Here is a 26,068-nt window from a genome sequence, read left to right on the forward strand (position 1 = left end):
GGTAGAACATTGGGATCTTTACTCAGAAGCCCCCTGGAGTCATACGCTGAAGGCACCAGGGTTTACATTTTTTAAAAAGCAAGCAAGCCTGCTATGGACATCCGCCCTATGGAATCTGTAGGCATGGACCATAGCCAAAACAGAACAAAGGCTTTCTGCTACTTAAGAGGCCCAGATCAGACCACTGGGAGCAGGGTAGTGCCATTCCACCCCAGCCCTGCATTCAGGGTCCAGCCATCATCTTTGGGATGAACAAGCAGAGTAATAAGTAGGGGGGATGGAGCTGGGGCTTGAGCTCCTCTGGGGGCCTTCTGAGAATTTTGACAAGCCAGAAAGAAGCTACCAACCAGGTTGAGGGCGCTGGTTCTCTGGATGCAGGAGAGTCCCGTTAGCTGAGGACATCAGCCAGCTCTTACCTCCTGGCTCCCTCACCTACAAACACACCCATTCTTTGGGGGCCTGTAGCACAGTGCGAGGTGGGTCACCAACAGGCATCAGACTGGTGTAGTCATCAGGGGCTAGCTGCAGAAGTGACAGATATTTAGGCAGGGACCTCCAGGCTCAGCCAGGTTCCCAAGCCCTCCAGCCACACCTCACCTGGTAGGCCTGGAAGATGCTGAGCAGATCCTTCATACCAGCTGTGTATGGGACACCCTGCATACGGACCAGGGCTCCTGGCTGGGACAACACTGAGGTGGGAGCAGAGGCCAGGGCAGCAGGGGGCGTGGTGAGGTAGCCCACAGTGGTGGGGGAGACTGGGGGGCTAGGGTGGGAAAGGCAGGGATTTAGTAGTGCAGTGCCACCTGTGGCCTAGACCAAGACCTACCTGCCTCTTCCCTTGCCTCTGCCTTGTGTTTGGTTCATTTCCTCCTCCCTAATACCCCTGTCTCTACAGAGTCATCTCTGTTCTAGTTTGTAGATGGCATCAGGCAGCCCACATCTTGTCACTCGCTTGTCGTCTCAGAGTAAAGTCGAAGTTCCAGCAGACCTTGAGTTATTTGGCCCAGGAAGGGGATCATGATCCTCCCCCAAACCAGGACAAGGGGGCAAGACTGTGAAGTAATCTTAGCAGCAGGGTACCTGGGGTAGTAAGCTGTGTAGTTCATGTAGAGTTGAGTGGCTGGCCCTGGGTAGTAGGCAACCGGGGTGGGGGCAGCGGGCACCCTGGCAGCTGGGAGCAGTGCTGAAGAGGGATACACAGCTGCTGTCTCGGTGGGAATGAGTGTTGGGGTGGCCTGGAAGGTGGCGTAGGTGGGCGGAGAGAGGCCTAGAGGCAGAAGTAGAGAGCGTATCTGCAGGGAGCCCAGCACTGCCCTGGGTGGGGCAGCCAGAAGGGAGTCCCCACCGTAGAAAGTGAGGGTTATAACATCCTGGCCCCCACATGCCTCCTCCTTCCCTAGCCCCCTGGGACACTCACAGGGCAGCTTGCAGGGTGGAGGGGACATGCCACTGCGGCCCAAGGTGCCCCCCATCAGGACATGGCTCATCTCCTCTGTGGAGCAGGGGACCACCTCCACATAGCGTTCCTTCATTGCTTTCTTATGGCAACGCTGAGCAGCAGCTAGGGCCCGCTCTGCTGATGTCATCTGGATGAAGGCATCACCCGATGGCCGGCCCTGTGCACACCATCTTGTAAGCAGTCTGTCATGTGCAAAAATGCCTTCCTCCCAATCACACACCCCTCCGTAACTAAGTGTGCTCCCCCACTGGACGCAGCTTTACCTGCTGGTTGAGTACCATGTGCACACCGTGGGGCCGAATGTCAGCCGCTGCCTCCCCCAGAAAGCTTAGGATGTCTTCGATGGTGGCTGTGTAGGGCAGGCCTCGAAGGCGTACACAGTCTCTCCCGGTCCCAGCTGCCAGTGGGAAGGGGATGGGCAGCAGTGGAGCAGTCAGTGTGGGAAGGAGTGGGCTGGAGGCATAGCGGTTCAGGACCTAGTAAGGAAGGAAGCAGCAGGCTGGTTATGCCAAGCAGGGCAGGGCCAAGGAGGGCATGGAAGGGGCACCCTGGAGAAGCACACGGGGGTAGGGGGAGCCCTGGGTGGCTCACCTGCTGCACCTCGGCTGCAGTGCTCCGGAAGAGTTCAATGTATCGCTTACCCAGCGTGCCCTTATGCCTGCGTAATGCAGCCTGTGCCAGCTCCTCACAGGCGAAGAGGGCAAAGGCATCACCAGTGGGCCGGCCGTCAGGGTGGCGCACAAAGAGCAGCCCATCGGCACCCCCAGTCACTGGGCACTCTGGCCCCAGGAAGCCTAGCACATCTGCTGGCCCAGCCGAGAAGGGCAGTCCCCGCAGCCGCAGGATCACTTGGTCTTCCCGTGACAGGAAACGAGCCACCTCTAGTGAAGTGCCTTGGTGGGGGGCGTGGGAGTCACCTACTGACTTCATTTGTGCCCTTCCAAATACCCACCCACACCTAGCACACGGGAGCAGAAAGGCGAGGGGCGTCGGGGAAGCAGGACATGGATCAAGAACCAGGGGGATCTAGATGCTGTTGGGAGCACACTCACCCCCTGCGATCTTTACAAACTCCTCTCCTGTTGCTTTATATACCTGTGGGAACAGCCCATGAGTTTCACGCTTGCCCGGCCTCAGCTCTGCCCTGCTCCGCTCCCAAGCCCAGAGCCCCACCTCAATATAGCGGACACCCATGTGGTGCTTGTGTCTCTGCAGTGCTAGGTCCCGCTGCTCGCTGTCCACAAAACGGATGAGGGCCTCACCATTTCTGCGGCCCTGGGCGTTGAGGCACAGTGCTACACCACCCCTGTGGAGCCAGCGCTGCGTTAGTGCCTCCTGGGTAGGCCTGCCCTCCTGGGTCCACCCATGCTGCTGTACCCACCTGGCAATATTGAGCCCTTTGAAGAATCTAGCCACATCCTGGTCTGATGACTGCCAGGGCAGCCCACGAGCCCGAACCACAGTCTCGCTGTCCACCACGTCGGCCTTGCTGCTGTGGGGCGGGGCTCAGTCAGAGCTGTCCAGCTGGTGTTACCCCCAACCCTGCCCCCTCACTCACCAAGGCCCTGTCTCATATTTCTGCTTTACCACTTCGGGCTTCGAAAACAGTTGACCTGAGAGGAGATGGCATGGGGGTCAGCAGGGTCTGGTGGAGGGGGGTCTCCCCACCAAGCGCTGCAAAAAGAGGACAGTTGAGGGGGATGAGGAGGTAACAAAGGGGCTTTCACCTTGTGGTCTCTCAGAGGTGACAAATGGGGAGGGGAACTTGGAGGAAGTAATAGGCAGGCAGTCACACAGCCCTGAGAACAGGTGAAAGGTGGTGGGGGAACCTTACCGCTGGGTCCATCAAGCAGGTGGAGGATGACAGCTACCATTGTCTTCACCTCCCACACGCCAAAATCGTCCTCTGTGGCATCTGTCTCCAGCCCCAAGTCTATGAGCAGAGAACTAACAATGAGGAAATCCCAGCATGTAAGGGCAACCAGCATGTCCCACCGAGGTTCAAGTCCCCTACATAGACACATGCAGAATCCTGGCAAACACATTTGTTTTGGCCCAGCTCATGGATCCCCTTAAAGGTCCCCAGCCCAGACATATGTAGACATATGCCCACATTCCAAATGTGCCCCAGCACAGGCACAGAGACATGCAGGCAGGGACGCAGCAGGTAATGTAAACTTGTATGTGTTCATTCAACCCACCAGCATGCACATACTCAGAGACATTCAGCCTACAGCTGCCCCTCCACCGTAATCCTGCTAGGTCACAGATACCCTGTGCCATGGTGGCCACAGTGAGGTCCCTGGCAGGGCGGGTGCTCGGGTGCTGCACGTGGAACTCTCTGCGGAGGTCGTAGAAGGAGAAGAAGGTGTCGGGGAGCACCAGGTTCTGGGGGCACATGGGAATGGGGATGAATGGGGGAAACTGAGCTGCCCTGCCCACCCCCGTGACAAGAGGGGTCCTAGGAACCCTACCCCCTGTTGTGCCCTCAGTGGTGGCATACCTTCCTGGAGGCCTCAGGGTGCAGGACCTGTCGCAGCAGCTGCTGCCCATCAGTGCAGAGCATGTAGGGGCCCCCGCCCAGCAAAGCCACATCCCCGCTCACCAGCTGTGAGAACTAGGAATAGGGAGCGGAGAGACACAGAGGGACTCACAGCTAGGCAGGCAGGGGGAGGGAGGGCACAGGCTTGCAAAGCTGGTTCAGCCAGATGTTCAGCCCTACCCTGCCTGGGGAGGAGGTGGCCATGCCTGTTGGGCCTGGCTCTGTATCCTCCTTCTCCCCCAGTCCACTGTCACCTTCTCCAGGCCAAATGGGAGCAGTCACATATCACCCAAGCCCCCATCACACACACTCCAGGTCTGGAATGGGGCCAGAGCAAACACCTGGTGGAGTAGGACAAGCCAGGTGGGAAAGGGCGGGGCAAAGCAGGTTAAACCTGTCCCAGACCAGGCACCACCCTCAGGTGGGGGAGGCCCAGTCCTGCCTGAGGCCCGGCCTGCTCATGGTCAATGGCAGCCCCGCCCCTAGGTCTGACCAACTGAGGGGCAGAGAAACTCCAAGGACAGAACTGACAGAACTCCACACCTGGACGCCAGGGGCAGCATGAGCTTTGACCCAGATCTTATCGACCGGCTGGCACTGAGTTGTTTGCTCATAGAGGGGGCGGAAAGCTGCCTTGCCCCTCCCCCATCCTCTATCCCTGCTGGAGAACTGGTACAAGCACAAACCACAGGCCCAAGAACCTCTCCTAACCCCAGCTATACAATCTGAGGCTGGTAGAGCAAGGCAACCCAGCACACTCCTCAAGTCGGGGCTAGCTTGGGCTGGAACAGACTCAGGTTCGACATCTTTGTGCCTGTTTCCTCATCAGGAACCACCAGAGTTGTTGGAAGATGAAAGAACTTGTGCTAGTAAAGCACTTTCACTCATTCCACTCAAGAGTCAGGCACAGGGTGAGCCCAGTAATGAAGATAAGAAAAACAGCAAAGGGAACCGACTCCCACTTCAGCCAGGGCCGGGAGGCACCCCAGGCCTTTGCACTCTGGAGGCAGGTAGCCTCCAGGCGGGGTCCGGACAGCGCCCACGCCTGGCCAGCCGGCCGAGACAGGCCTGGACGAGCAGCTTACACCTGGCGGCGCCTGCCTCCTGGGCAGAAACCGCCCTACGCCCCTGCTGCAGCGTCTTCCTGGCGGGTGGGTGGGCCGAGGACGCAGGCAGCAGGGACCGTGACCTATGGCCAAGTCTGGGCCCCTCGGCCCTTTCAGCTTCCGGCTGCTGTTCTGAGAGACCTGGCCGGGCAGGTCCCCAGAGGCGTCTCAGCCTAGCTCTCCCGCAGGCCGGGGACTCTGGGAGGGGTCTCACAGCCTCCATCTCCACCCCCTCAGTAGGAGTGGACCACTGAAAAGTCTGAAAAGACGCCCCCCTAGGAATGGCCGGCACACGCGGACACACGAACACGCGGGAGTCGCTGAAAGTTTCAAACAACAGGAACCCGTCCTACCGCCCCGGCCAGTTGGTTGTGGTGCGCCAGGCCTCGCCTCCTGCCGCCTCTCCCGCCGAGAAATGTCCCTGCAGCCCGGCCGGGCCTCCATTCACCCCGGCCCCAGCGCTCACCTGCTGCAGCACCTTGTCCAGCGGCTCGGCCCGCGCCAGGCTGTCGGCGCTCAGGCCGCTCGCCTCGCGGCACTGCGGGCTCAGTGAGGCCGCCTCGGCGCGCACCAGCGACTTATGCAATGTCCCCACCTGCGAGCGGCGGGGAAAACCGATCAGCCGCTGCGCCCCTCGGATCCTGAAGCTCCCTGGAGATCCCACCGCCCTCTTTCCACCCTACCTGGCGGCTCCGCGGCTCCACCACTTGCCAGACTAGGAGGATTAAGTCGGTCTCGTCGGAGCCCAGGTCCTGCCCCAGCGCACCCGCCGTGGCCCCGAACAGTACGACCAGGGGTCCAGGCCCGGGACGGGGGTCGGCAGCGGAGTCTGCGACGGGGTTCGGGCCTGAGGGCGGTGGCTGGGGTGGCGGCGGAGTCATGACCGCAGAGGGAGGGGGTGCTCGACCAGACAGACACACGCGGACCGACGAAGCGCACGCACTCACCGACCGACGGCAGACGCGGATCGGCTTGGGCGGGACACCGTGTGTTATGGGCGGCACCTGCGGCCCGGCTGCCGCAGTGGGCGCTGCTGAGACCCGCCCAAGGCGCCCCGCGGGGCGGGGCGGCTACCGGCCCCCGCCCTCTCTGGGCGAGTTACCTGTCGGCCCCGCCGGCCACGTGACCTAGGGCGGACCCCGGGAACCATGGGGGAGGGCCGCTAGACTCTAGTCCTGCACGCGCACACTCACAAGGCCGGCCTGGGCTCGCGCTCCCCCAGCGGGCCCTGCTTGACTTCTGGGGCGACCCCCTTCCCTCTCCGCTCCCCCACCGGGCCTCCGCCAAGAAAAGTGCAAAACCAGGGGCCTTTTTTAGTCCGTAAGGGTCCTTTGGACTTGTGAAAATCACCAGGAGGCAGCCTGGAGGCTGCGGGGGTCACGACGGCCGGTCTGGAGGGGTAAAAGGAGTCACCCAAGGTCAAAGGGGGCGGTAAGAGCTACCAGGTATCACCCAAAGGCTTGTAGGGGGGTCGCCAGAGGTCGACTGGGGTGGGGGGAGGGTGGCAGGAAGCACAGGAGATCATTAAACCCATTTGGGTATTCACCAGAGGTCAGTGGGCAGGGTTTGTGCACACAAGTGCGAAGGCTGGGCCTCAGCCTGGCTCCAGGAAGTGCCCGCGGTGCCAAAGAGCGGTCGGAGGTGCGCAGGCCTCGGTGCTGGGGAAGGAAGAAGCGCGTCTCCCCCACCCCCGGCCCCAGCTCCTGAGAGCGGCTCCCCGGCGCTGAGCCGGATGGTCCCGGCAAGGAGCCTCACCCCTACCGCACGTGAGGCCTGCCGCCTGTTTTCGCCCTTCCCCCTTGACAACAGGCATGTTGCCTGGAGATGTGAGCGTGCTGGCCGGTGGGGGCTAGAGGCAAAAGTGCAATGTGCGTAAGGGAGCCGCAAATCCTGCATCTCTTCTCTTCTTCCGACAGCCCTTCGTGGAGGGCTCCCAGCACACTTCGGCCCTGTCGGGCTTGGTGAGGCTCCTTTACGGCGAGTTTCCAGGCCGCCCCGGACTTTCCCGAATTCTCCCGTTTATGTGACTGAGAAACTGAAGAAGAATCCGGCGGGAAGAAGGGGCTCCAGCCCGGCAGGAGCAGACACAGAGGGTTGCCAAGCCCGAGACGGAACTGGGGCGGGAGCCGCACCTCACGCTTTCGGACAAGCTGGGCGCTACGTTCGGACCTTCAGACAACTGAGAGCGAAAGAGCCCGGCGTAGAGGAGACGCCTCCGAGGCCTTGCCCACTAATTCAAACTGCACCGCGTCCCCATTTGGCGGATAAACAGACTGAGGGCGCCCGGGACACGGCGGCTGGAAGGGAGAGGGAAGTAGACTGGTTTTCCAGCGGTTTCGAGCGACCAGCGCTTCCCTTGCGGTGTAGGCGAATGCCCACGCTCCGCTGTCCTTGGTAAGACCGCCACCCTACTGCCAACCCGCTTGACCCCACCCCCGAAGGCGCTAAGCCAATCAGGCCCGGGGGGGAGGAGGAAATGCGCTCTTCAGGTACCACCCCCCTCTAGATAAGCCTGGAATGTCAAATATTTGTTCGGTGGGCGGGGCGCAACTGCGAGGTAAGGCCCCTCCCCCACCCAGCCCGGAGCTCGCGTGCGCCAGGCTAAATCGGGCCTTCCTCCCGGCCACGCCCTCGCACCTAATTGCACTTCACCCCAACAGCACCCCAGCCTCTCCTAAAACTTCCCTAGCGTGCATTGCCTCTTGTCAGGCTCCAGACTGGGCTCTGCTCCAAGACGACAGAGCCCCGGGCCATCCCGGCGCTACCTGATCTAAATCTCACCCTTCCTGGCGCCCCCATCCATTAAACCTTTAGACCTCCGCGCTGGGCCCTTCCATATTCTTCCTTCAGCGCGGGTCTCAAAGCCGGGCTCCAGGGGAAGCCTCCCCCTCGAGGTGCCGTCCTGAGCGCATTCCCATTGGAGAGGCATTCATGCGCGTACAGGTCCCTGCGGGGTAGTAACCCCAAGCGTGGGGCGGCTCCCCCAAAACTCCCGTGCACCTGTCCGACCGCCTCCACCTACATGACAATTCCCAATGTTTGGACTCTTGAAAAACTAAATTCGTTAAAACAACGTTAGGCCCCCTGCTTTGCTGAGCTCCCTTACTCATCTTCAGATGGGTCCTCCCAGATCACACCGTTAATACTAAACAACCCGCACTCCTGTCCCCCAGCCGGCTCTCATGTCTCCTTTCTGCCAGCACTAAACCAGCTACTAACAAGATAAATCATTTATTGTCTCCCTACCCCACCATCCACCCACCCGCGAGAATATCAGATCCTGGAGGAAAGGCTCAACCCCAGAGCCTATCACTGGGCCTGCCAGGCACATAGTAGTAGCTCAAGAATGAATGAGTGGTTGACTAAGCTCTCTTCCCGTATCCATGAAAAGTAACCTTCCCTGGGGCCACAGGGCCTTTGCACTAGAGTCTCATCTGTGCCCTTTCCTCCCCTCCCAACACACCTTGCCCTAGTTAACCTCTGCCCTCCCTCCAAATTTTCCCCTCTCAAGGCACATCCCTCCTTAGCAGGGGTCCCCACTGTAGTTTGAGATTTCTGTATTTCACTGATAAATGTCCCCCAGCCCCACACACCTACTAGCTAGTGTTCACGAATCACAAATGAGTGAATCGGAGATACGGTACGCGCGAGGAATCAGCGAAGCTCCAACGGCACACCCAGAGTCCTTTCCCAAACCGTACTCTGGATACCTGGGAAAAAGGAACTTGGTCCAGCGAGCCTGCCCGCAAGCTAGCGGAATCCCATCCTCACTTCAGCCCTTGGAAGCCTGCCACTAAGACAGCCGGCGCTCCAGCCGCAGGTACGTGAAAGTCTGGGCAGATACAGGGTGGGGTTCCTCACCAGGGGAGTGTGGCTCTTCTCGTGGACCTCCAGGGCGTGTAGGAATGGTGTAAAACACCCTCCTCACTCCCTCCTGGGAAATATTCCGCTGTCGAAGAGGATTCGACACTGGGTGCTTGCTTGGCGATCCACACTCGCCGGCCCAGGCCCATCCCCACCCTCAGCGGTCAGCGGCTCCCAGCTGGGCCAGCTCCGACCCTTCCTTACCTCCCAGGCCTCCAGAGTAGCAAGCGCACTAAGGTTCCCCTGGGGTTCGCATCTCCACGCCTTTGCCGCCGAATAGCCTCTGAGTACCCACCAGAGGGCGCACTGACTCCGTAGACGGAACCAGGTGTTGCGGGGCAGGGAGGAGGAGCTGGCTCTGGAAGGCTCGACCGGAGGACGCCCCAGGTGAAAGGGGAAGCCCTTGACACCGCCCCCCAGGCCACTTACCCCCCGCTTGAGAGTCTTCGAGGCTCCTGGCTCTCTGGACATAGGCCAGGATTTTAAGCTTGGTCTTCAGGGCCCTCAAACTGCCCTGTCCCACTTTCACCCACCACTGTGCTCTACACTGCTGTTGTTCTTCTGGTCTACAGACTGCTGCTGCACATGCTAAGCTCCCTGCCTGGAGCACCCACCTACCTAATCATCCCTTTGTTTTCCTGGCACACTCCTACTTATCCATCAAGACCCATCTCTAATAATTCTTCTTCCAGGCAGCCTTCCTTGATGCCTAGACCAGGTTAGAGGCCCTGTTCTGGGCCCCTTGCCCCAGGGTTCTGTCATTATTGGGTCAGTATTGGCCTCTCATGACTCTAGGGAGGCTCTGGCAGCAGAGGAATAGGAGGCAGCTGAGCTGTGAGCTTTAGGGAGAATCATTTGCCTCCAAATAGACTTAGCTCTGGCTACCACACCAGCTTAGAAGCCCTGGTGTTGATTGGGTTGCCCCAAGCCCAGCCACCCACCTGATTCAGGTAGGGAAGCTTGGAGCTGGGGCGAGGGAGGGGTGGTTGCAGAGTGCCCAGTTACAGAGGAGGGCAGAGGCTGCTGGCTGGGTTCTCACCTGAGGAAGATACCACAACTGGCCTGGCTCCTCAGTCCCACCTCTAGCCTTTGCTCAGAATGTTCTGCTCCACAGGAACACTCTCCCTCTTTCCCAGAATTCACATTCAACCTGTGGACCTCTCAGTCCCTTATCTTCTTCTCTAGGTCTGACAGGCACCAGGACCCTATCTTGGAAAGAGGGAGGGTTATAGAGAAGGGGGTTCATCACTCATTGATTCAACATATATTAAGCACCTGCTGTGTGCCAGGGATTATGCAGGTGGTAACCGAGGAGGACAAATGAGGGGCTTGCTCTTCCAGCAATTATATTCTAATGGGAGCTAGGCAGGAGCTGCTTCAAAGCCAGTGATCATGTCTGGGTTGAGACCTAAATCAGTTGGATCCCCAAAAGTGGGGTCTGCAAAGTGGTCCCAGTGCAACAAGTGCAGAAGTCCTGAGGGAGAATGAGGATGTCCTGTTCTAGGCAGCAAGGAAGCCATTGAGGCTGGAGATGAGAGAGTTGAGGAAGAGGGAGAGTAGAAGTTGGGGGAAACCAGAATACTCGCCAGGGTCCTCACTTACTGTGAGTGAGATGCATATGATGCATGCAATGAGAGGGTCATAAATGGGGTTAGGTGGACAGTGATGGGGCCTGATTTACTGTTTAATGCCACATGAATAAGGGCATAAGTTAGGACATCAGTAAGGAGGCTAGTATGGGGATGAGGGTAATGTGGCTTTGGGAGGGTAGAGTTGGCAAAACTTGGTGACCACCTAGTTGTGGGTCTGAGACTCAAGGAGGTATCTTGAGTCCAGGATGACCCGGGGTCTGCAGCCCAGGGGATCATGTGAATGATGGGGTCATGGTGAAAATGAGGGAACCTCACCCTCTGACCCCTCTCCATAGCGCCAGCACTGGTTATTACTGACCAGACCTTGGCACCCCCTGCCCCAATGGCTATGGTCCTATCATCTTCAGGGCCTATGGGAGTGGGGCAATGGGGAACCGCTCCCAAGAACAGGGCCACCCTTTGAGGAGCCCATGGGCATCTGAGGCTGCAGGGCTGACAAGACGTTCAGACTGTGGCCAGAGTCCAAGGCAGCCCAGGCTGTCCTGATCCATACCCTACCCCCACTTAACCCTTGGCTCTGGACTCCTGCCTGTCCTAGCCCTGGCAGAAGGGTCTCTATGGTCTCCCATACTGGGCCTGCACCAGATTGGTCCTCAGCAGCCCCTCTGCTGGGGCCTGGGATGGAGGTGAGGGAGGCAGGGGTTTTGAAAGGGGGTCACTGGGCCAGGGTCTGAGGTGGGAGATAGTTGGACCTTAAGAGAGGAGGGTATTCCAACCACGAATATGTTTCACTAAAAGAATATAGGAGGGGCAGGCCAAGATGGTGAGTAGATTCATTGAGGGTCACTGCAGAGAGGCTGTAAAGGGTCAGCCACTGACCAAAAGGAAGAAAGGAAGGAAGAGAAGGAGGGAGGGAGGGAGGAAGGGGCAGGATAGAGGTCTTGGGACCAGCCAGGGATGACCAGGGTATTGACTGGTTCTCAGGAGTGGGTGTGTGAAGGATCAAGACCTCCAGTCTCCAAACATGCTTGTCACCCTATTCCAGAGTGACACATGGTACCAGAATATTACTGGTTGTCAAATCTTTGCCCACTCTATTCGCCCCCGATTCCATGCACAGAGAGTCTGTGTCCTCTCTGGATCCCCGGTTTGCGTGGGGTGGGAGTGGTAGGGGGACATGAGGTCCTAACACCTCTTCCGGTCTTCAGGGGAACTAACCAGATGGGCTGGCGCAGGATTGAGGCTCAAGCCCTCTCTTAACCCGGCGAGCAAACTGTTTAGTCAGCGGGGGGGGGGGGGGGGGGGGAGCGGGGTGGTGGGTGATACTGCTCTCCAGACCCTGAAACAGGCGGACTGAACTCTCACTGGGAAGCGAAACACGCTGACCTGGCCCTTTCCCAGGCAGACAGCAGGTGGCCCCTGGGCCAGTGTAGCTTGAACCCAGATGCCCTCGGGGCAGGGTGCAAAGAACCGACTTGGGAGTTGCCCAAAGGTCCTGGTCAGTCTCCTCAGGCTCGAGAACAGCCTGGGACTCACTTCTCCCCTTCTTCCTCTTGCTTTGACCCGGGTAGTTCAGTAGCGGCGAGCACTGGACCCTGAATTCCCATTCGGCCCGGTGCATTCTAGATCCCTCGTCAAGGAGGCGCCAGGAATCGGGGATGAGGGCTGCGCTGCGTGGACTCAGGGTACCAAGGGCTGGGCTGGGTACCCAGCAGACGCGAGCTGGGTCTGATCAGCTGAGAGCGTGCGCGAAAGCCAGGCTGAGCCTCGATAGATCGATGCGCTCGGCGTGCACCGCGGTTAAGGGAGTTGGCCAGGGATGAGTAGGGGCTGGTCGGCGAGCTCCGACTGGGAAGGAGAGTTCCTATTGGTAGGCCGTTTGCAGGAGGCGGATCCTGATTGGTCCGGCCTCTGTGAAGGCTGCGAGCGGCGGGGTTAAGCGCGTCGCCGCCGCCCGGGCCTAGGCGCGAGACCGCAGAGCTGAATCCACGCCTCGGACTTGGAGCTGCGGTCACTGCCATGGGCCTCCGCCTCTGCCCTTACCGCACCGCCCTGCTCCCGCGTGGCCTCCTGTTACTCCTTATGCTCACAGATCTGGCACTCCCGGCTGGACGTCCGCCACCGGTGGTGCTGGGTGAGGCGCGCGTCCAGTCGTGGGTCCGTTCGCTCGTGCGTCCGGTTGGATGGGGTGCGGGCGGGGCTGTCTGCATCTGCTCTAACACGGTGTGAGGGAGCGTATGATTGTTTTGTCACCTGGGTCGGCCCATCCACTTCCTGCTATGCCGGGCGCGGTTGTGGTCAAACTCTTGTCACCTTACCCAATAGAATATGGGGGTAAGTGGGAGGGTTACCACCCGTTTGCGCATCGGTACGCCTGTTCATCTAATTCCCAAGCCTCGCCTCATCCCCATTTTTCAGCTGGAAAGACCGAGGCTCTTTGGCCCCACTCTTGAGGGCCTGTAGGAGGTAGGGTGGCTTCGGAGTTGGCCCCCAGGGTCCTCAGGGTTGACTTGGGCTTGGCTTGGACGTTGTCTTCCTCCACCCTTCCAGCCCGACACGTTTCAGAGGGCATTACTGAAAGGGAGCTCTTTGGGGAAGGATTGCTCTCCTAACCTGCCACCAGGGCTCTCCTCTAACTTATCAAATATGTGGCATTGGGCCTGAGGGAGGAGGCCCAAGGGAATCTGAGGATGGCTATAGACAGAGGGAGGGGTTGAGACAATGGCTATGAACAGATGTCATACTGTACCCTGCTCCTGCCAGACCTACTTGGACTACATTATGTTGGGGCTAGGCAACCTCCCCTGTCTACCTCCTCCTTGCTGCTGGCCCAGGCAACTGTACAGGAGCCAGTAGTATTTCCTTGTGGTGGGTGTGGCAGGGATGAGACTTCTTTGTTTTGGGGTCTTTGGGTGCCTCATTCAGGCCATCACTCCCACGAAGAGCTAGTGTGTTGGTGACCATCCAGGGCTCCTAAAAGCAGAGGCATGCCGAGGTATACATTACATACTGAGTCTGCCGCAGCATGACCCCCATGCTCTTTCTGCTGGGAGTATTTTAATGGGGATGATGCAGATCACAGAAGGGTAGGGTTGGCAGGCAGTGTGATCCCAGGGGTCCTCCACCAGGAGCTCTGGGCCAGGAAATGCTCCTGGGGAATGCTGGGCCCAGGTTCACCATGGAGTTTGGGCAGATTTGGCCTTGCCTTCCCTAAGCTTGCAGGATGATTCCCAGAGGTGAGGTCTGTGCTGGGCAGGCACAGAGAATCCACTGACCCAGTCAGGAAAGGTTTCCTGGAGTACGCAGCTGGAGCTGAGTCCAGGAGAGAGTTCCAGGCAGAGGGAACTACGTATCAGAGGGAGGGAGCTAAGCAATCCAGGCTCTCTGGAATGGAGTGGGGGAAGGTAGATGGTGCAGGGCTCGTGACTGGTTGGGTCATCTGGACTTTGTCTTGGGGGCCTGCAGGGAGCCTTGTGTGGACCTAAGGAGTACTGAATATGAAGGGTGTGGCATTGGGAAGTGTGTGGTCTCTGACCGGACTGGTCCTAGGCCTTTTCACCTGTATTGGTGCTAAATGCACTCATTAATTCATTCAGTTCTTAGTTATCCTAGGTCACAGCAGAGGAGCCTCAGGTTGTACCTAGAGGCACTGAGCAACTGGAATCGTAACCTGCCCAGCTTCTCAGAGAATGAGGCTATTGGCATTAATCCTGGGAACCCCCATGGTGGGCAGCAGACAAGCTGTTCCTGGGCACAGAGCAGGGACCTAACCTTGGCCATCAGAGGATCAGCATCCAAGGGTGACCAGTCTCTGTGGGTGGGACTCAAATTGGCGATAGAGGAAGCAGAGGCTAGAGAAGGGATACTGAAGGCCCTGGGTGGGGGAAGGGACTATAGCAAGCTATTTCCACCTCTCCCAGCCTCAGTCTCCTTATCTGTAAAGTAGGCATAATAAGGATATTCTTCCCAGTGTTACTTGAGGTGAAAGGCATGTGGATGGCTCTTATCTAGTTCTAGGCACAGAGGGACCCAGGAAGTGACCATTGGTATTTTTAGAGGCCACACAGCCTGGCCAGGCAAAGCAGATCAGGTGACTTCCTCTTTCAGCTATTTTCTCTCTGGTGGAAACAGTGACCAAGGTTTCTTCACTGCCCTGTCTAGTCCACAAGCATCTCATCGAGAGGCTGTCATGCTGGGGACTCCCCACTTCTGCACCACATCATGAAGGGAAGTGAATGCAGGTGCCGCACCTCCCTCCCATGGCTGCCCTGAGGACACAGTGGGATGGTGCACAAGGAGGGCGTGTCCTCTGCAGGGCTGTGTTCACAGCTGGAGGCCAGTGAATGCCCTCGAGAGCCAAACACTGGATCCTAAAGGGGGTTTGGAAAGTGTCAAGAGAATGGCATGTGGGAGCAGGTGAGGCCTGAAAAGTCACTGGGAGTAAATGGACTGTGAAGGGCCTTGAATGTTAGGCAGTGAAGCAAGGGGGGAGGGGGGAGGGGTTTGAGTGTCACAAGTGCCCCAGGGCTCTGTATAGACTGAATAAGTAGAGCGAAGTCATCCCTGGAGCCTGGTCACACCCACCCCCATTGGGCTGTAGCTGGAATGGTATGTTGCTTCAAGAGAGCCATTTCCAACACAGGTGTGCCAAGATGCTAGGGCCCTCCAGGTGAGGTGCACTCTGGAACCTTTAGCAGGGTTTAGCATCTGGGCTCTGGCCTTTAGCAAGCCCCGAGGACCTCAGGAGGCTGGCAGGTGCCTGCTTCTCAACTGTGTCTGTTCTGCCGCCTCTGGATTTATTTTTTTTCTGGTTAAGTGGCCCAGTGCTCTGTCCTGTTTCCCAGCCCTTCTTTCATTGTATACAGGACCCTGCCTATGAAGCTGAAACCAGCGTCTGTACCCCGACACTGAATTCAATCTCGGAGACAGAGTTTTGGGTGAAGTAGAGAGGAACAGCTTTATTGCTTTGCCAGGCAAAGGGGGCCACAGCGGGCTGATGCCCTCAAAACTGTGTGTCCCAACTTGGAGAGGGTAGTGAGAAGTTTGATAGTAATGGTTCAAGAGGGTGTGATCAGCTCATGGACATTCTTCTGATTGGTTGGTGGTGAGGTGAGTGGGAGTCAGCATCATCAACCTTCTGGTTCCAGCGCGTCTGGGGTCTGCGTGCTTGTGGGCAGCATACCGTCCTTAACCCATTAACCACTGGCTTCTCCCATCTGGTGGGGGTTTCAGTTTCTGCAAAACAGCTCAAAGATGTTGTGTATATTGCTTGATGGGGAACCAGGACCTTGCCCCAAGGCTGCACTATGGTTTCTCTTTGACTGTTTTTCCTTTGTCTTGCATCCCCTCCCTTCCCTAATTAGCAACTGCATGAATCTGCCAGTTGGAACTCAGGGAAGGTCAAGGAGGCTGAATGAAGCCTATTTCCTGTAATCAAAGAAATGGGGAACACAGAAAGGCTTTTGTGCCTAGGAGCCCCACAGGTATCACCTACTCTGCAGCCTGGGATAGCCGTGGGTAGAAGGCCTTTGGGTTTCCAGCCTGCCAGGCCCAGGGTCTCATTCATGCTCTGTGTCCCCCTTCAGTGCCCGGTGATTTGGGCAACCAGCTGGAGGCAAAGCTGGACAAGCCGACAGTCGTGCACTACCTCTGCTCCAAGAGGACAGACAGCTACTTCACACTCTGGCTGAACCTGGAACTGCTGCTGCCTGTCATCATTGACTGCTGGATTGACAATATCAGGTGGGGGCTGGGGCACAGGTGGGGGGCTGCTCGCTGACGCCTCCAGAGCCCATTTCTATCTCACCTGCGCCTCAAGAGATCTCAGGCTCAGCGTCATTGACCTCTCTCCCTTCCCATTTCCTCTGTCTGGTCCACGCCACCTTGGCACTCTCCCAGACAGAACTTTCTTCCCTTTCCTGCTGCTCCTGTCCCTACCCTCTCCAGTGCCTCAGGCCCTATTTGTGGTTTCTATGCTCCAGCCCCTATTCACAGCCTCACCTTGGCCCCCACCCTTTCCCTTGCCTCTGACTTGGCCACACCTGCCCCCTCCACCTACTTGGGGATTCCTTTCCACTTGGCTGTTCTTTCAGCCTGGAATCACCCTTTACACCCTTTGCCTGATAAACTCCCTCCCACTCACTGTTTAAAACCCAAGCCTGATTCCTTTGTGAAGTCTCCCTGCCACTCCCCAGAGCTCTTTTTGTTTGTTTGTTTTTTATAAATTTATTTATTTATTTAATTTTTGGCTGCGTTGTGTCTTTGTTGCTGCACGTGTTGGGTCTTTGTTGCTGCGCAGTAGTTGTGGCGCACGGTCTTAGTTGCTCCACGGCACGTGGGGTCTTCCCGGCCCAGGAACCCGTGTCCCCTGCATTGGCAGGTAGATTCTTAACCACTTTGCCACCAGGGAAGTCCATCTCCAGAGCTCTTAACCTCCCCTTCACCCTGGCCACAAGGCTGCTCCTCTAACCTGCATTCCCTGCCTGCCAAACATTGTTTCCTAGGATATTTCTTCCATAATAAGATAATCATGTAATGAGAATTACTGCTTATTGAATGCAAACACTATACATTTTACATACTTTCTTTCATTGAGTCTTACAGCAATCTGGTGAAACAAGTGCTGTTTTTAGACCTGTTTTACAGATGAGGAAATCTGGAAGCTCAAAGAGGTTACAAAATTGCTTAGGGTCACTCAGCTAATAAGTGACAAACTAGAGTTTGAACCCAGAGTTGTATGCCTCTGAACTAAGGTTCCCGCCCACCCTGAGCTCCCTGAAGGCAGGGACTGTGTCTCTTTTATCTTTAAAGCTGTAGGACCAGAAACACGATTGGCTTTCAATAAATATTTGAGCTGAATGGAGTCTTTCAAATTAAGATTGTTTTTTCCCCTGGAGACACACTAGCTGGTTCTAGCTGGTTCTCTGGGCACCCTGCCTTTCCCTGTTGTTTATGACACCTGCTTTGTTGACTCTTTCCTCCCCCTTGCGCGATCAGGGTTATTTCTGGGATGTTGATCCGCATTTCTATTTTTGTTGCAGAAGCATGGTCTCAGGTACTGCCAGTTGGAGGTACAGGCTGGTACTGAGAGGGGCTTATCTACTTTTGTTGGGCTCTGACCTGTTTAGACTTGCATCCAGCACAGAGTGCTTTGGCTTTCTAGAACTTTGCTCAGTGGCCATTGGGATGATCTACAGATTGCCCTGGAGAGAGTGGGTCCCCAGGACTTTTATTTGGGCCAGTGTTGGGTATCTTGTCAGCTTTCTGTGGCTGATCTTTAAGGGTGGGTGGGACTCGGGACCACTGGGGACTGCAGGTCTAGCCTGTGTTTTCTCAGGCACATTTGCCTCCTTAGTATCAGGAGAGGCCGGAGCAGGGTTCCTGGCCTGGCACAAGGCTTTCCTCCTGTCTTCCACCACCCTGTCCCCATCATGTCTCCAGGCCTTGCCCACCCACTCACACAGCAGCCACAGGTGCTCGGGGTTTCTCTGTCCGGTTCTGTTGTGTGTTGCATTCATCATCTCCTTTGCCCTGTGTTGTGTTATGGTAGGTGGCAGGAGCTGGATCCATGGAGATGGAGCAATGGGAGCCTGCGAAGTTAGGCTGCCTGCCTTTTGGGGTCAAGTGTGATGTTCATGGCAGAGCCAGGCCTGGCAGCCAGATCCCTCTCCCAACCATATCTAAGACCTGCATTAGACAGTATGGGTGACATTGAGGAGAAGGGAATATTGCCTCACAGGGGTCCTGGAGTCAGTCTCTGGAGTGAGCCTTGGTGGGGTCCTCATTTGGATGTGGTTACTCTGATCTGTGCTTTACAAATTTGCTTTGTTACTTTTTGGTCTCCCCTGTACATCTGACCAGACCTGAGGATGGGAAGGGAATATGGCTCAGGACACAAGACAGTATTGGGACACACCAACTTAGGTGTCACCTCTGGGTCACTGGCTCAATATCCCCTCCTGGCAGGCTGGTCTACAACCGAACGTCCCGCACCACCCAGTCTCCTGATGGTGTGGATGTGCGTGTCCCTGGCTTTGGGAAGACCTTCTCACTGGAGTTCCTGGACCCCAGCAAAAGCAGTGTGGGTGTGTAGCCCTTCCTCATGGCCCCCAGGGAATGGGGATGGGGGTTCTGATGGACTCCGAGAGTGGGAGGAGCCCTGCTGGTTTGAGGGCGGGTAGCCTGTGAACCGTCTCTGCTCAGTGTGGCCACAGAGCCCTGTAGCGCTCCTTCGGGGATCTCCCGGCTGTAGGTGTCGCAGTCTCCTTGGCAGGCGTGGTGTGGGCAGCTGACAATGACTGTACTCTCTCTAATCCTATGGGTTTATGTCTATAGGTTCCTATTTCCATACCATGGTGGAGAGCCTTGTGGGCTGGGGCTACACACGAGGTGAGGACGTCCGGGGGGCCCCCTATGACTGGCGCCGAGCTCCAAGTAAGTGGTTGCTCTCATTTCCTCCCTGAGGTCATGGGGGAGGGGGTTGGAGAGGAGGAGATCACAGCCACCAAAGGCCCTGGGCCTTTCCCTACTCCCGTGTCTCTGGCATCCAGCCCAGCCATCACAGGTCCTGTCCTTCCCCCACCCTCAGCCCAGGATTTCTGGGCCTCTGAGGCCTGGGGAGAGATGATGAGGCTGAGGAGGGGAAAAGGAGCTTCTTCTCCCTTCATGGAAATTGAGGGGAAACCAGACCCTCCCCACTTGGATTTTCACACGCTCCCCACCCACCTAGTCCTGGGTCTGGCCTGAGACACAGTCAGTGGTTCAGGCCCAAGGACCCTTCCTGCCTGACCCCCGCCTGGCTCTGGCCTGCAGATGAAAACGGGCCCTACTTCCTGGCCCTCCGTGAGATGATCGAGGAGATGCACCAGCTGTATGGGGGCCCCGTGGTGCTGGCTGCCCACAGTATGGGCAACATGTACACGCTCTACTTTCTGCAGCAGCAGCCACAGGCCTGGAAGGACAAGTATATCCATGCCTTTGTGGCACTGGGTCCGCCCTGGGGGGGCGTGGCCAAGACCCTGCGCGTCCTGGCCTCAGGTAAGACCCTGCCTGGCCCAGCATGGGGGGTGCTGGTATCAGAGATGACACACTTTCTTTCCCTCTACAGTGGCCTCCTGGGCCACCCTCATGTCTCTTCTCTTGGGTCAGGACCCTTCCTTCTCCAGAGTTGTGTTCTTTTCCAAACATCTCTTTCTAAAAGAGAATATAACACTACTTCTAAATTCACCTCTCCAGCTGATGACTCTTGTTATCTGTGTAGGTTTCTTACATGTACATGGAGTGGCATAACCGTTGGTCATAGGGCACACGTGTACGTACGTGTACACACACACACCCCACACACACCACCCCGCGTTGGGCCTGGCTGGCCTAACTTGGTTTGATCCAAACTTCTCTGGAGGAGCCTTCTCCCTCTCTCTTACCCCCATCCTCACTTCTTCATCCCCACCTTCGCCCCAGAGAAGGAAGGTTGGGCTACAGTTTCCTGTTAATGAGTTACACCTCCCTCTGTGGCAGCGGGGAGCCTCTGTGGGCCACACAGAGAGGAAGCAGGTGCAGATTTGCTTGGCAGTTGGGAAAACCACCTCCTTCCCTGTTCCTCCCCAATCCACCTGCCTTTTCACGACTGTTAGAACATACCAGCTGTAGCCCCAGGGCTTTCCTCCCTCTGCTAGGACTGGATGTGAGCCCCGTGACCGTGACCGCTCACTTTAGGAGCTGTGAGCCAGGGCTGTACAAGCATCTGATGAGCTTTCTTCCTCAAGTGACTGCCACTGCCTGACCTGCTTATTGGTCACCTGATCGTTGTGATCAGTCCTCTCCCAGTAGTGACCCTGGATTAGCTGGACAGTGAATCCAATTATAGTGAGGACTCATCACAGCTACCTACTCTGTCCAGCCTAGACCTGAAAGGAGAGATGTGGGCCCTTCTGAGTTTGAGACAGGTTACCATGGTGGAGTTCAGGTACTGGCCCTTTCAGAGCTTCCCCATGAGTCCCCTTAGAGCGGTGGTGCCCAACCTTTTTGGAACCAGGGAATGGTTTCGTGGAAGACAATTTTTCCACGGAGGGGGCGGGGGGCTTGGGAGGGGTGATGGTTCAGGCGGTAATGCGAGTGATGGGGAACGGTAGGTAAATCGTCACTCTCTAGCCCACTGCTCACCTCCTGCTGTGCAGCCCAGTCCCTAACAGGCCGCAGACTGGTAATGGTCCGCGGCCCGGGGGTTGGGGACCCCTGCCTTAGTTAGAGCTTTGCCTCAGATTCTGGGAGACTGCTGTCAGGCTCTGGCTGTCTGGGAGTGGGGGTGGGACAGGACGGGTGGTCGTCGTGGACCCTTAGCTAGGGGTTCCCTTTCCTGAGGGCTCCTAGAACCAGGCCCCAGCAGAGCTGAAGGCCTGCAGTCAGTGGTGTGGTGATGGGTGGCCGTGGGTCCTGAGCAGGGCAGAGGCCCCTGTTCCCAAGTTCCAGCTCATCCTCTGGCGATCTCACTGGCTGGTGGGTGCGTTTGTGCTGTTGGCATTCCTATGTGAGAAAGATTCTCACTTTGTCTGCAGCCTCCCCTCCTGCCCTGTCTCCTGCAGTCCTGGCTGCCCAGGTTAGTGCCAGGCAGGTGGGTGGGATGAGACCAGGGCTGGCTGGATGTAGGTCTGAGCCTAGGAAGGGAAAAAATGTTTACATAGCTCAATGTAATAAAAGATAAAGAGGACTGTGACTGTGTCTTTGGGCTGCCCGCCTGCTGATTCACCTGTGACAAGGTCAGTACCCACAGGCCGGGTGATAAGTGCTCTGGGGAAGGTATTGTTTTTACCATAAATCACCCTATGGGTTTGTGCTGCCTAAATCCCTGGTGACAAAATGCAAAAGGAAAGAAACAAATCTTGGTCATGTGCTTCCTAGATAGAGCAAAAATACAGGGAAATAGGGGAGTTGTCACCGCGTTAACAGCATAGAGATGCCAGAGTGCTGGCCAGGCCCGGGCTGGGGGCTGGCAGGGGCCCTGGCGGTGAGCATGCTGCCCAGCTGGCTTGCATTCCCGAGCACAGACTGACTGGAGCCCTCTATCCGCAGGAGACAACAACCGGATCCCAGTCATTGGGCCCCTGAAGATCCGGGAGCAGCAGCGGTCTGCCGTCTCCACCAGCTGGCTGCTGCCCTACAACTATACCTGGTCACCCAAAAAGGTCTTCGTGCACACACCCACAGCCAACTACACGCTGCAGGACTATCGCCGCTTCTTCCAGGACATCGGCTTCGAAGATGGCTGGCTCATGCGGCAGGACACGGAGGGGCTGGTTGAGGCCATGGTGCCACCTGGCGTGCGACTGCACTGCCTCTACGGCACTGGTGTCCCTACGCCAGACTCCTTCTACTATGAAAGCTTCCCGGACCGCGACCCGAAGATCTGCTTTGGTGATGGTGACGGCACTGTGAACTTGCGGAGCGCCCTGCAGTGCCAGGCCTGGCGCGGCCGCCAGGAGCAAGAAGTATCACTGCAGGCACTGCCGGGCACCGAGCACATCGCGATGCTGGCCAACGCCACTACCCTGGCCTATCTGAAACGTGTGCTCCTCGGGCCCTGATTCCTATGTTGGGCAGGGCTCTGGGATGGCCTGGCCACCACTGCTTCTCCTGGCCTCTAGGGCAACCATAGCCCATGAGTTGAGCAGTTTGTGACTGACCATCTAAGGCCCTGGATCTTGGGTTGTGAAGTGGGGAAATGCTGGGTTGTTTATCCTTCGTCTCTGGGAATGAGGAAGGAAGACATAGCCTGAACTTACTTGAGGGACCCTTGGAAAGAATGCTGCTGATGGTGGAATTGTGACCTCAGGACTGGCTCCGCAGGTGGATTGGCTGGCACCTGGCCCCAATCCCCAGTGCTGGGGCCTTGTGTTCCTCCTACCCCTGTGGCCTTTTCACACTCGCCCACCAGGGCCTGGCTCCTCAGCTTTCTTGTGAGGGATGTGACTGAACTGTGGTCCCTAGGTTGGGCTCCTGGTCCCTAGGGTGTACCTTCTCACACATTGGCCACAAGTCGGCCTGCTACTGGCCATGGGTGGCTGGAGCTGCTGTCTTCGCTGTGGCCTAGCTGCTCACACAGCCTGACTGTGGCTTTCTGGGGGCAGCCCGGTTCCCCCTGCAGGCAGGGGTGGGTGGTTAGGTTCTCCATGGTTCCCAGGCCCTGGGGCATTCACTCCTACCTCCCTTACTTCTAAGAACAGCCTAGCTCAGGGCTGGGCAGCAGATGGAGCCCCAGCTCTCGGATCTGTGTCCCAGGAGCCCTGATCTCCTTGGCTGGGCCGTTACCCACAGTACTGATGCAGCCTCCCTTTGCCCTGGGGCTGTGGTTCAAGAATGAGAGCAGAGCCTGGTGCCATGCCCTCTAGGTACTCATGAAGAAAGAGGACTCAAGGAAGCAGCCAAGGCCAATCAGAGCCACCCTGAGCTGCCCTCTTGCTGACCCTCCACCACATTGCCACCCTGCCCAGGATCTCTCTAGCATTCACGTGGGCTGGCACAGGACTGAGAGGAGGTAGGACTCTTGCCCACTCTGCCCAGCACCCATCCCCACCAGGCAGCTCAGTGGTGTTTAGTCAGCAGGGACTCGCCCAGAAACTTGAGTGGGCCCCTGAGAGAGCCAGGTGCCTTAGGGGCCCCCTAGGGGTTTTCTTCCTGCTCCAGAGGTGCTGCATGGATCTCCCTGTGATAGCAGGGATGGAGGATGTGGATCTGCCTTGGTGGTCTCCAAGTGGGCAATGCCTAAAGGCCAAGACTTGGGTCTAGCCTCTGGGGTGGAGCCCCAAAGCCACAGTCAGGCTGGACTGTGCTTCGCTCCTACAAGGTTTCTGAGAAGCGGAATTTTCTCTGTTGCATTCATACCCAGCATCTGTCTCTCCCTTTGTTCCTGAGTGGTGGGCCCCACATGGGGCTCTAAGCAGGCTGTACCTCGATTCTGGCAATAAAAGTACTCTGGATGCTGTAAAGTGCCCTGGCCTAGCCTCTGCTCTGAACATGAGAGGAAGGAGGCAGTGGAAGGGTGAGGGGGCTAGCGAGGCAAGTAATCAGAGGCTGGACCTTGACCTTCCTGGGCCCTTGATGGGTTCTCTCAGCACCAAAGCATGGCTCCTGTGCACCTCTTTGGGTTTTATCCTTCCCCCTCTCCTGGGATCTAGTTCCCCTCCTAGGACTGAGAACCAGGACCTGAAACATTCCTATTGGAATGAAGCTCCTGCCCACCACCCCATCCTGCCGCTCCTATGTGGTCAACAGGCCCCAAATGCCACCCCACAGCTGGGAGCCAAGGACAGTCCTGACGGTCGCCCTGTCTGGACTCTCCTTCCCAGCCTTCTGTCCTCCCTCAGCTTGCAGGTCTCAGCATCCTTTGAATTTTTTTAGGATGCTACCCTTCTACTTTGTTTCATCAGTTCATCTATCCGCCGTCTGTCCCTCTTTGGGAACAGAGTGAGACTGAGGAGGGAGGGAGAGAGACCAAGATGGGCAGAGATAGGGACTGAGAGACTGGGGACCAAATGGAGATGGATAAGGACAGAGGACCAGAGTCTGAGACAGGAAAACGTGCGTAAGGATGGAGACTAGGCCAGAAGTCTGGTGCAGAGCCCAGAGCTGGGGGCCAGTGGGAGTGGTGGAAGCCCCAGTTCCTGCCTCCTCCACAGGAGCCTGGCCAGCCTGGGTTTTAGGTGTCAATACACCCTGGGCCGCTAGAGGGCGCTCTGAATCTTCTCACTACACCAGTTATTGGCCAGACCTGGAAAAATGGGTGGCCCAGAGGGTTAGGATGCCTAGGAATACATAGGTCCAGCTGCATCAATGGCCTTGGTAAAAAGGATGACAACATGAAAGGGAGTAAACCCTTACCCCCAGGTCCTGCCCAGCCTCTTAGTGCCCTGACACATACCCACTCATGGCCTTGCTGCCGCCCTCTCACCCCTGATCTGTTTCAACCCCACTTCTACCCTCAGTTTCACAGCTGTAGAGACAGGGTATGGAGTCAGAGCAGGCTTCAGGGCCAGCAGACTGGGGTTCAAATCTGAGCTCTACCACCTCTAGCCAAGTAGCTTGGGGAGTCTCCTGACCTCCCTAAGCTTCGGTTTGCTCATCTTAAAAATGGGGATGGGGACTTCCCTGGTAGTGCAGTGGTTGAGAATCCGCCTGCCAATGCAGGGGACACAGGTTCGATCCCTGGTCTGGGAAGATCCCACATGCTGTGGAGCAACTAAGCCCGTGTGCCACAACTTTTGAGCCTGCGCTCTAGAGCCAACGAGCCACAACTACTGAGCCCGTGTGCCACAACTACTGAAGCCTGCGTGCCTAGAGCCCATGCTCCACAACAAGAGAAGCCACTGCAATGAGAAGCCCGCACACCGCAACGAAGCGTAGCCCCTGCTCGCTGCAACTAGAGAAAGCCCGCACACAGCAACAGAGCCCCAACACAGCCAAAAAAAAGAAAAAAAGAAAGAAAAATGGGGATGAATAAATGTACACTGTAGGGTGGCCCTGAGGATACACTGATGGTTTTGGAGAACATTTGATTCAGTGCTTGGTTCATGGTGGCTTTCAGCTGGCAGGATGCTGTAACTGGCTGTGAGACAGTGAAGCCAGAGGTTCTGAGAGCTTGTAGGTCATGTATGCTGCTGATACAAGGACAAGTGGACTGGCTGTTACTGAGTGACACAAGTGTCCAGAGCCCTTCCTCTGCCAGGCCAGGGAGGCAGGAGGAACTGATCCAGGGGGCAAAGGGTCAGATTCTAATGACTCTAAATATATGCATGCAGACATACCTCAGAGATACTGTGAGTTCGGTTCTAGACCACCACAATAAAGTGAAGGTTGCAGTAAAGTGAGTCACATGAATTTTTTTGTTTGTTTTCTGGTACATCTAAAAGCTGTTTGCACTATAGCCTATTAAGTGTGCAATAGCATTGTCTAAAAAAACAATGTACATTCCTTCATTAAAAAATACTTTAGTGGACTTCCCTGGTGGCACGGTGGTTAAGAATCTGCCTGCCAATGCAGGAGACACAGGTTCGAGCCCTGGTCCGAGAATATCCCACATGCCACGGAGCAACTAAGCCCGTGTGCCACAACTACTGAGCCTGTGCTCTAGAGCCCACGTGCCACAACTGCTGAAGCCCGCGTGCCTAGAGCCCATGCTCCGCAACAAAAGAAGCCACCGCAATAAGCCCGCACAGCACAACGAAAAGTATCCCCCGCTCACCGCAACTAGAGAAAGCCTGTGCATGGCAACGAAGACCGAACACAGCCAAAATTAAACAAAACAAAACTTTAGTGCAAAAAAATGCTACAACCATCATCTGACAAAACAGCATTGCCACAAACCTTCTATTTATAAAAGATGCAAAATCTGCGAATCACAATAAGGCGCAGAGCAATAAGACATGTTATGCCTGTACTCTCATTCACACTTAGGGAAAGTACTCCAAGCAGATAGCACAAGGAGGGCAGCACCAGTGAATGCTCTTCAAGGACC

At 56.8% G+C, this 26,068-nt stretch overlaps 2 protein-coding genes across 10 annotated transcripts; one reads left to right on the plus strand and one right to left on the minus strand.

The window, feature by feature from the left end:
• Positions 1-432: 432 nt before the first annotated feature.
• On the minus strand, positions 433-5,988 carry ESRP2 (epithelial splicing regulatory protein 2). 4 transcript variants are annotated; one of them, XM_060084164.1, is made up of 15 exons: positions 5,791-5,988; positions 5,574-5,702; positions 3,963-4,076; positions 3,733-3,847; positions 3,294-3,392; positions 3,018-3,072; positions 2,841-2,948; positions 2,633-2,765; positions 2,512-2,554; positions 2,051-2,352; positions 1,723-1,935; positions 1,418-1,616; positions 1,081-1,267; positions 598-763; positions 433-522 (listed from the first exon to the last, which is right to left on the minus strand). In XM_060084164.1, exons 1-15 carry the CDS (start codon positions 5,986-5,988, stop codon positions 433-435), a joined length of 2,151 nt encoding a protein of 716 aa, XP_059940147.1. The 4 variants fall into 4 exon arrangements, with proteins under 4 accessions (XP_059940147.1, XP_059940146.1, XP_059940148.1 ...); XM_060084163.1 differs by having other exon boundaries at positions 2,841-2,951; XM_060084165.1 differs by lacking the exon at positions 598-763 and having other exon boundaries at positions 433-499; positions 2,841-2,951.
• Positions 5,989-12,485: 6,497 nt separating this feature from the next.
• PLA2G15 (phospholipase A2 group XV) lies at positions 12,486-23,721 on the plus strand. Of its 6 annotated transcripts, none has more exons than XM_060083533.1 (7): positions 12,608-12,697; positions 15,927-16,046; positions 16,149-16,305; positions 18,529-18,647; positions 18,898-18,996; positions 19,375-19,599; positions 21,631-23,721. In XM_060083533.1, the coding sequence occupies exons 2-7, from the start codon at positions 15,977-15,979 to the stop codon at positions 22,140-22,142; spliced, it is 1,182 nt and encodes a 393-aa protein (XP_059939516.1). In that variant the 5' UTR covers positions 12,608-12,697; positions 15,927-15,976; the 3' UTR covers positions 22,143-23,721. The 6 variants fall into 6 exon arrangements, with proteins under 6 accessions (XP_059939518.1, XP_059939515.1, XP_059939520.1 ...); XM_060083534.1 differs by lacking the exon at positions 12,608-12,697 and adding an exon at positions 12,727-14,979; XM_060083535.1 differs by lacking the exon at positions 15,927-16,046 and having other exon boundaries at positions 12,486-12,697; positions 18,529-18,643; positions 19,500-19,599.
• Positions 23,722-26,068: the final 2,347 nt, after the last annotated feature.

This window comes from Mesoplodon densirostris, chromosome 19 (assembly GCF_025265405.1).
Source record: "Mesoplodon densirostris isolate mMesDen1 chromosome 19, mMesDen1 primary haplotype, whole genome shotgun sequence".
NCBI classification, from domain to species: domain Eukaryota; kingdom Metazoa; phylum Chordata; class Mammalia; order Artiodactyla; family Ziphiidae; genus Mesoplodon; species Mesoplodon densirostris.

Bases quoted from the DNA above. Each gene is read 5' to 3' on its own strand.
- ESRP2 (XM_060084163.1), bottom strand. From the start codon at position 5,988: ATGACTCCGCCGCCACCCCAGCCACCGCCCTCAGGCCCGAACCCCGTC. The intron at 3,073-3,293 runs GTAAGGTTCCCC...ATCTCCTCTCAG, and splicing joins CCTGCTTGATGGACCCAGCG to GTCAACTGTTTTCGAAGCCC. The intron at 2,766-2,840 runs GTGGGTACAGCA...CTGGCTCCACAG, and splicing joins AAAGGGCTCAATATTGCCAG to GGGTGGTGTAGCACTGTGCC.
- PLA2G15 (XM_060083532.1), top strand. From the start codon at position 12,583: ATGGGCCTCCGCCTCTGCCCTTACCGCACCGCCCTGCTCCCGCGTGGC. The intron at 16,306-18,528 runs GTGGGGGCTGGG...CCCTCCTGGCAG, and splicing joins TGCTGGATTGACAATATCAG to GCTGGTCTACAACCGAACGT. The intron at 18,997-19,374 runs GTAAGTGGTTGC...TCTGGCCTGCAG, and splicing joins TGACTGGCGCCGAGCTCCAA to ATGAAAACGGGCCCTACTTC.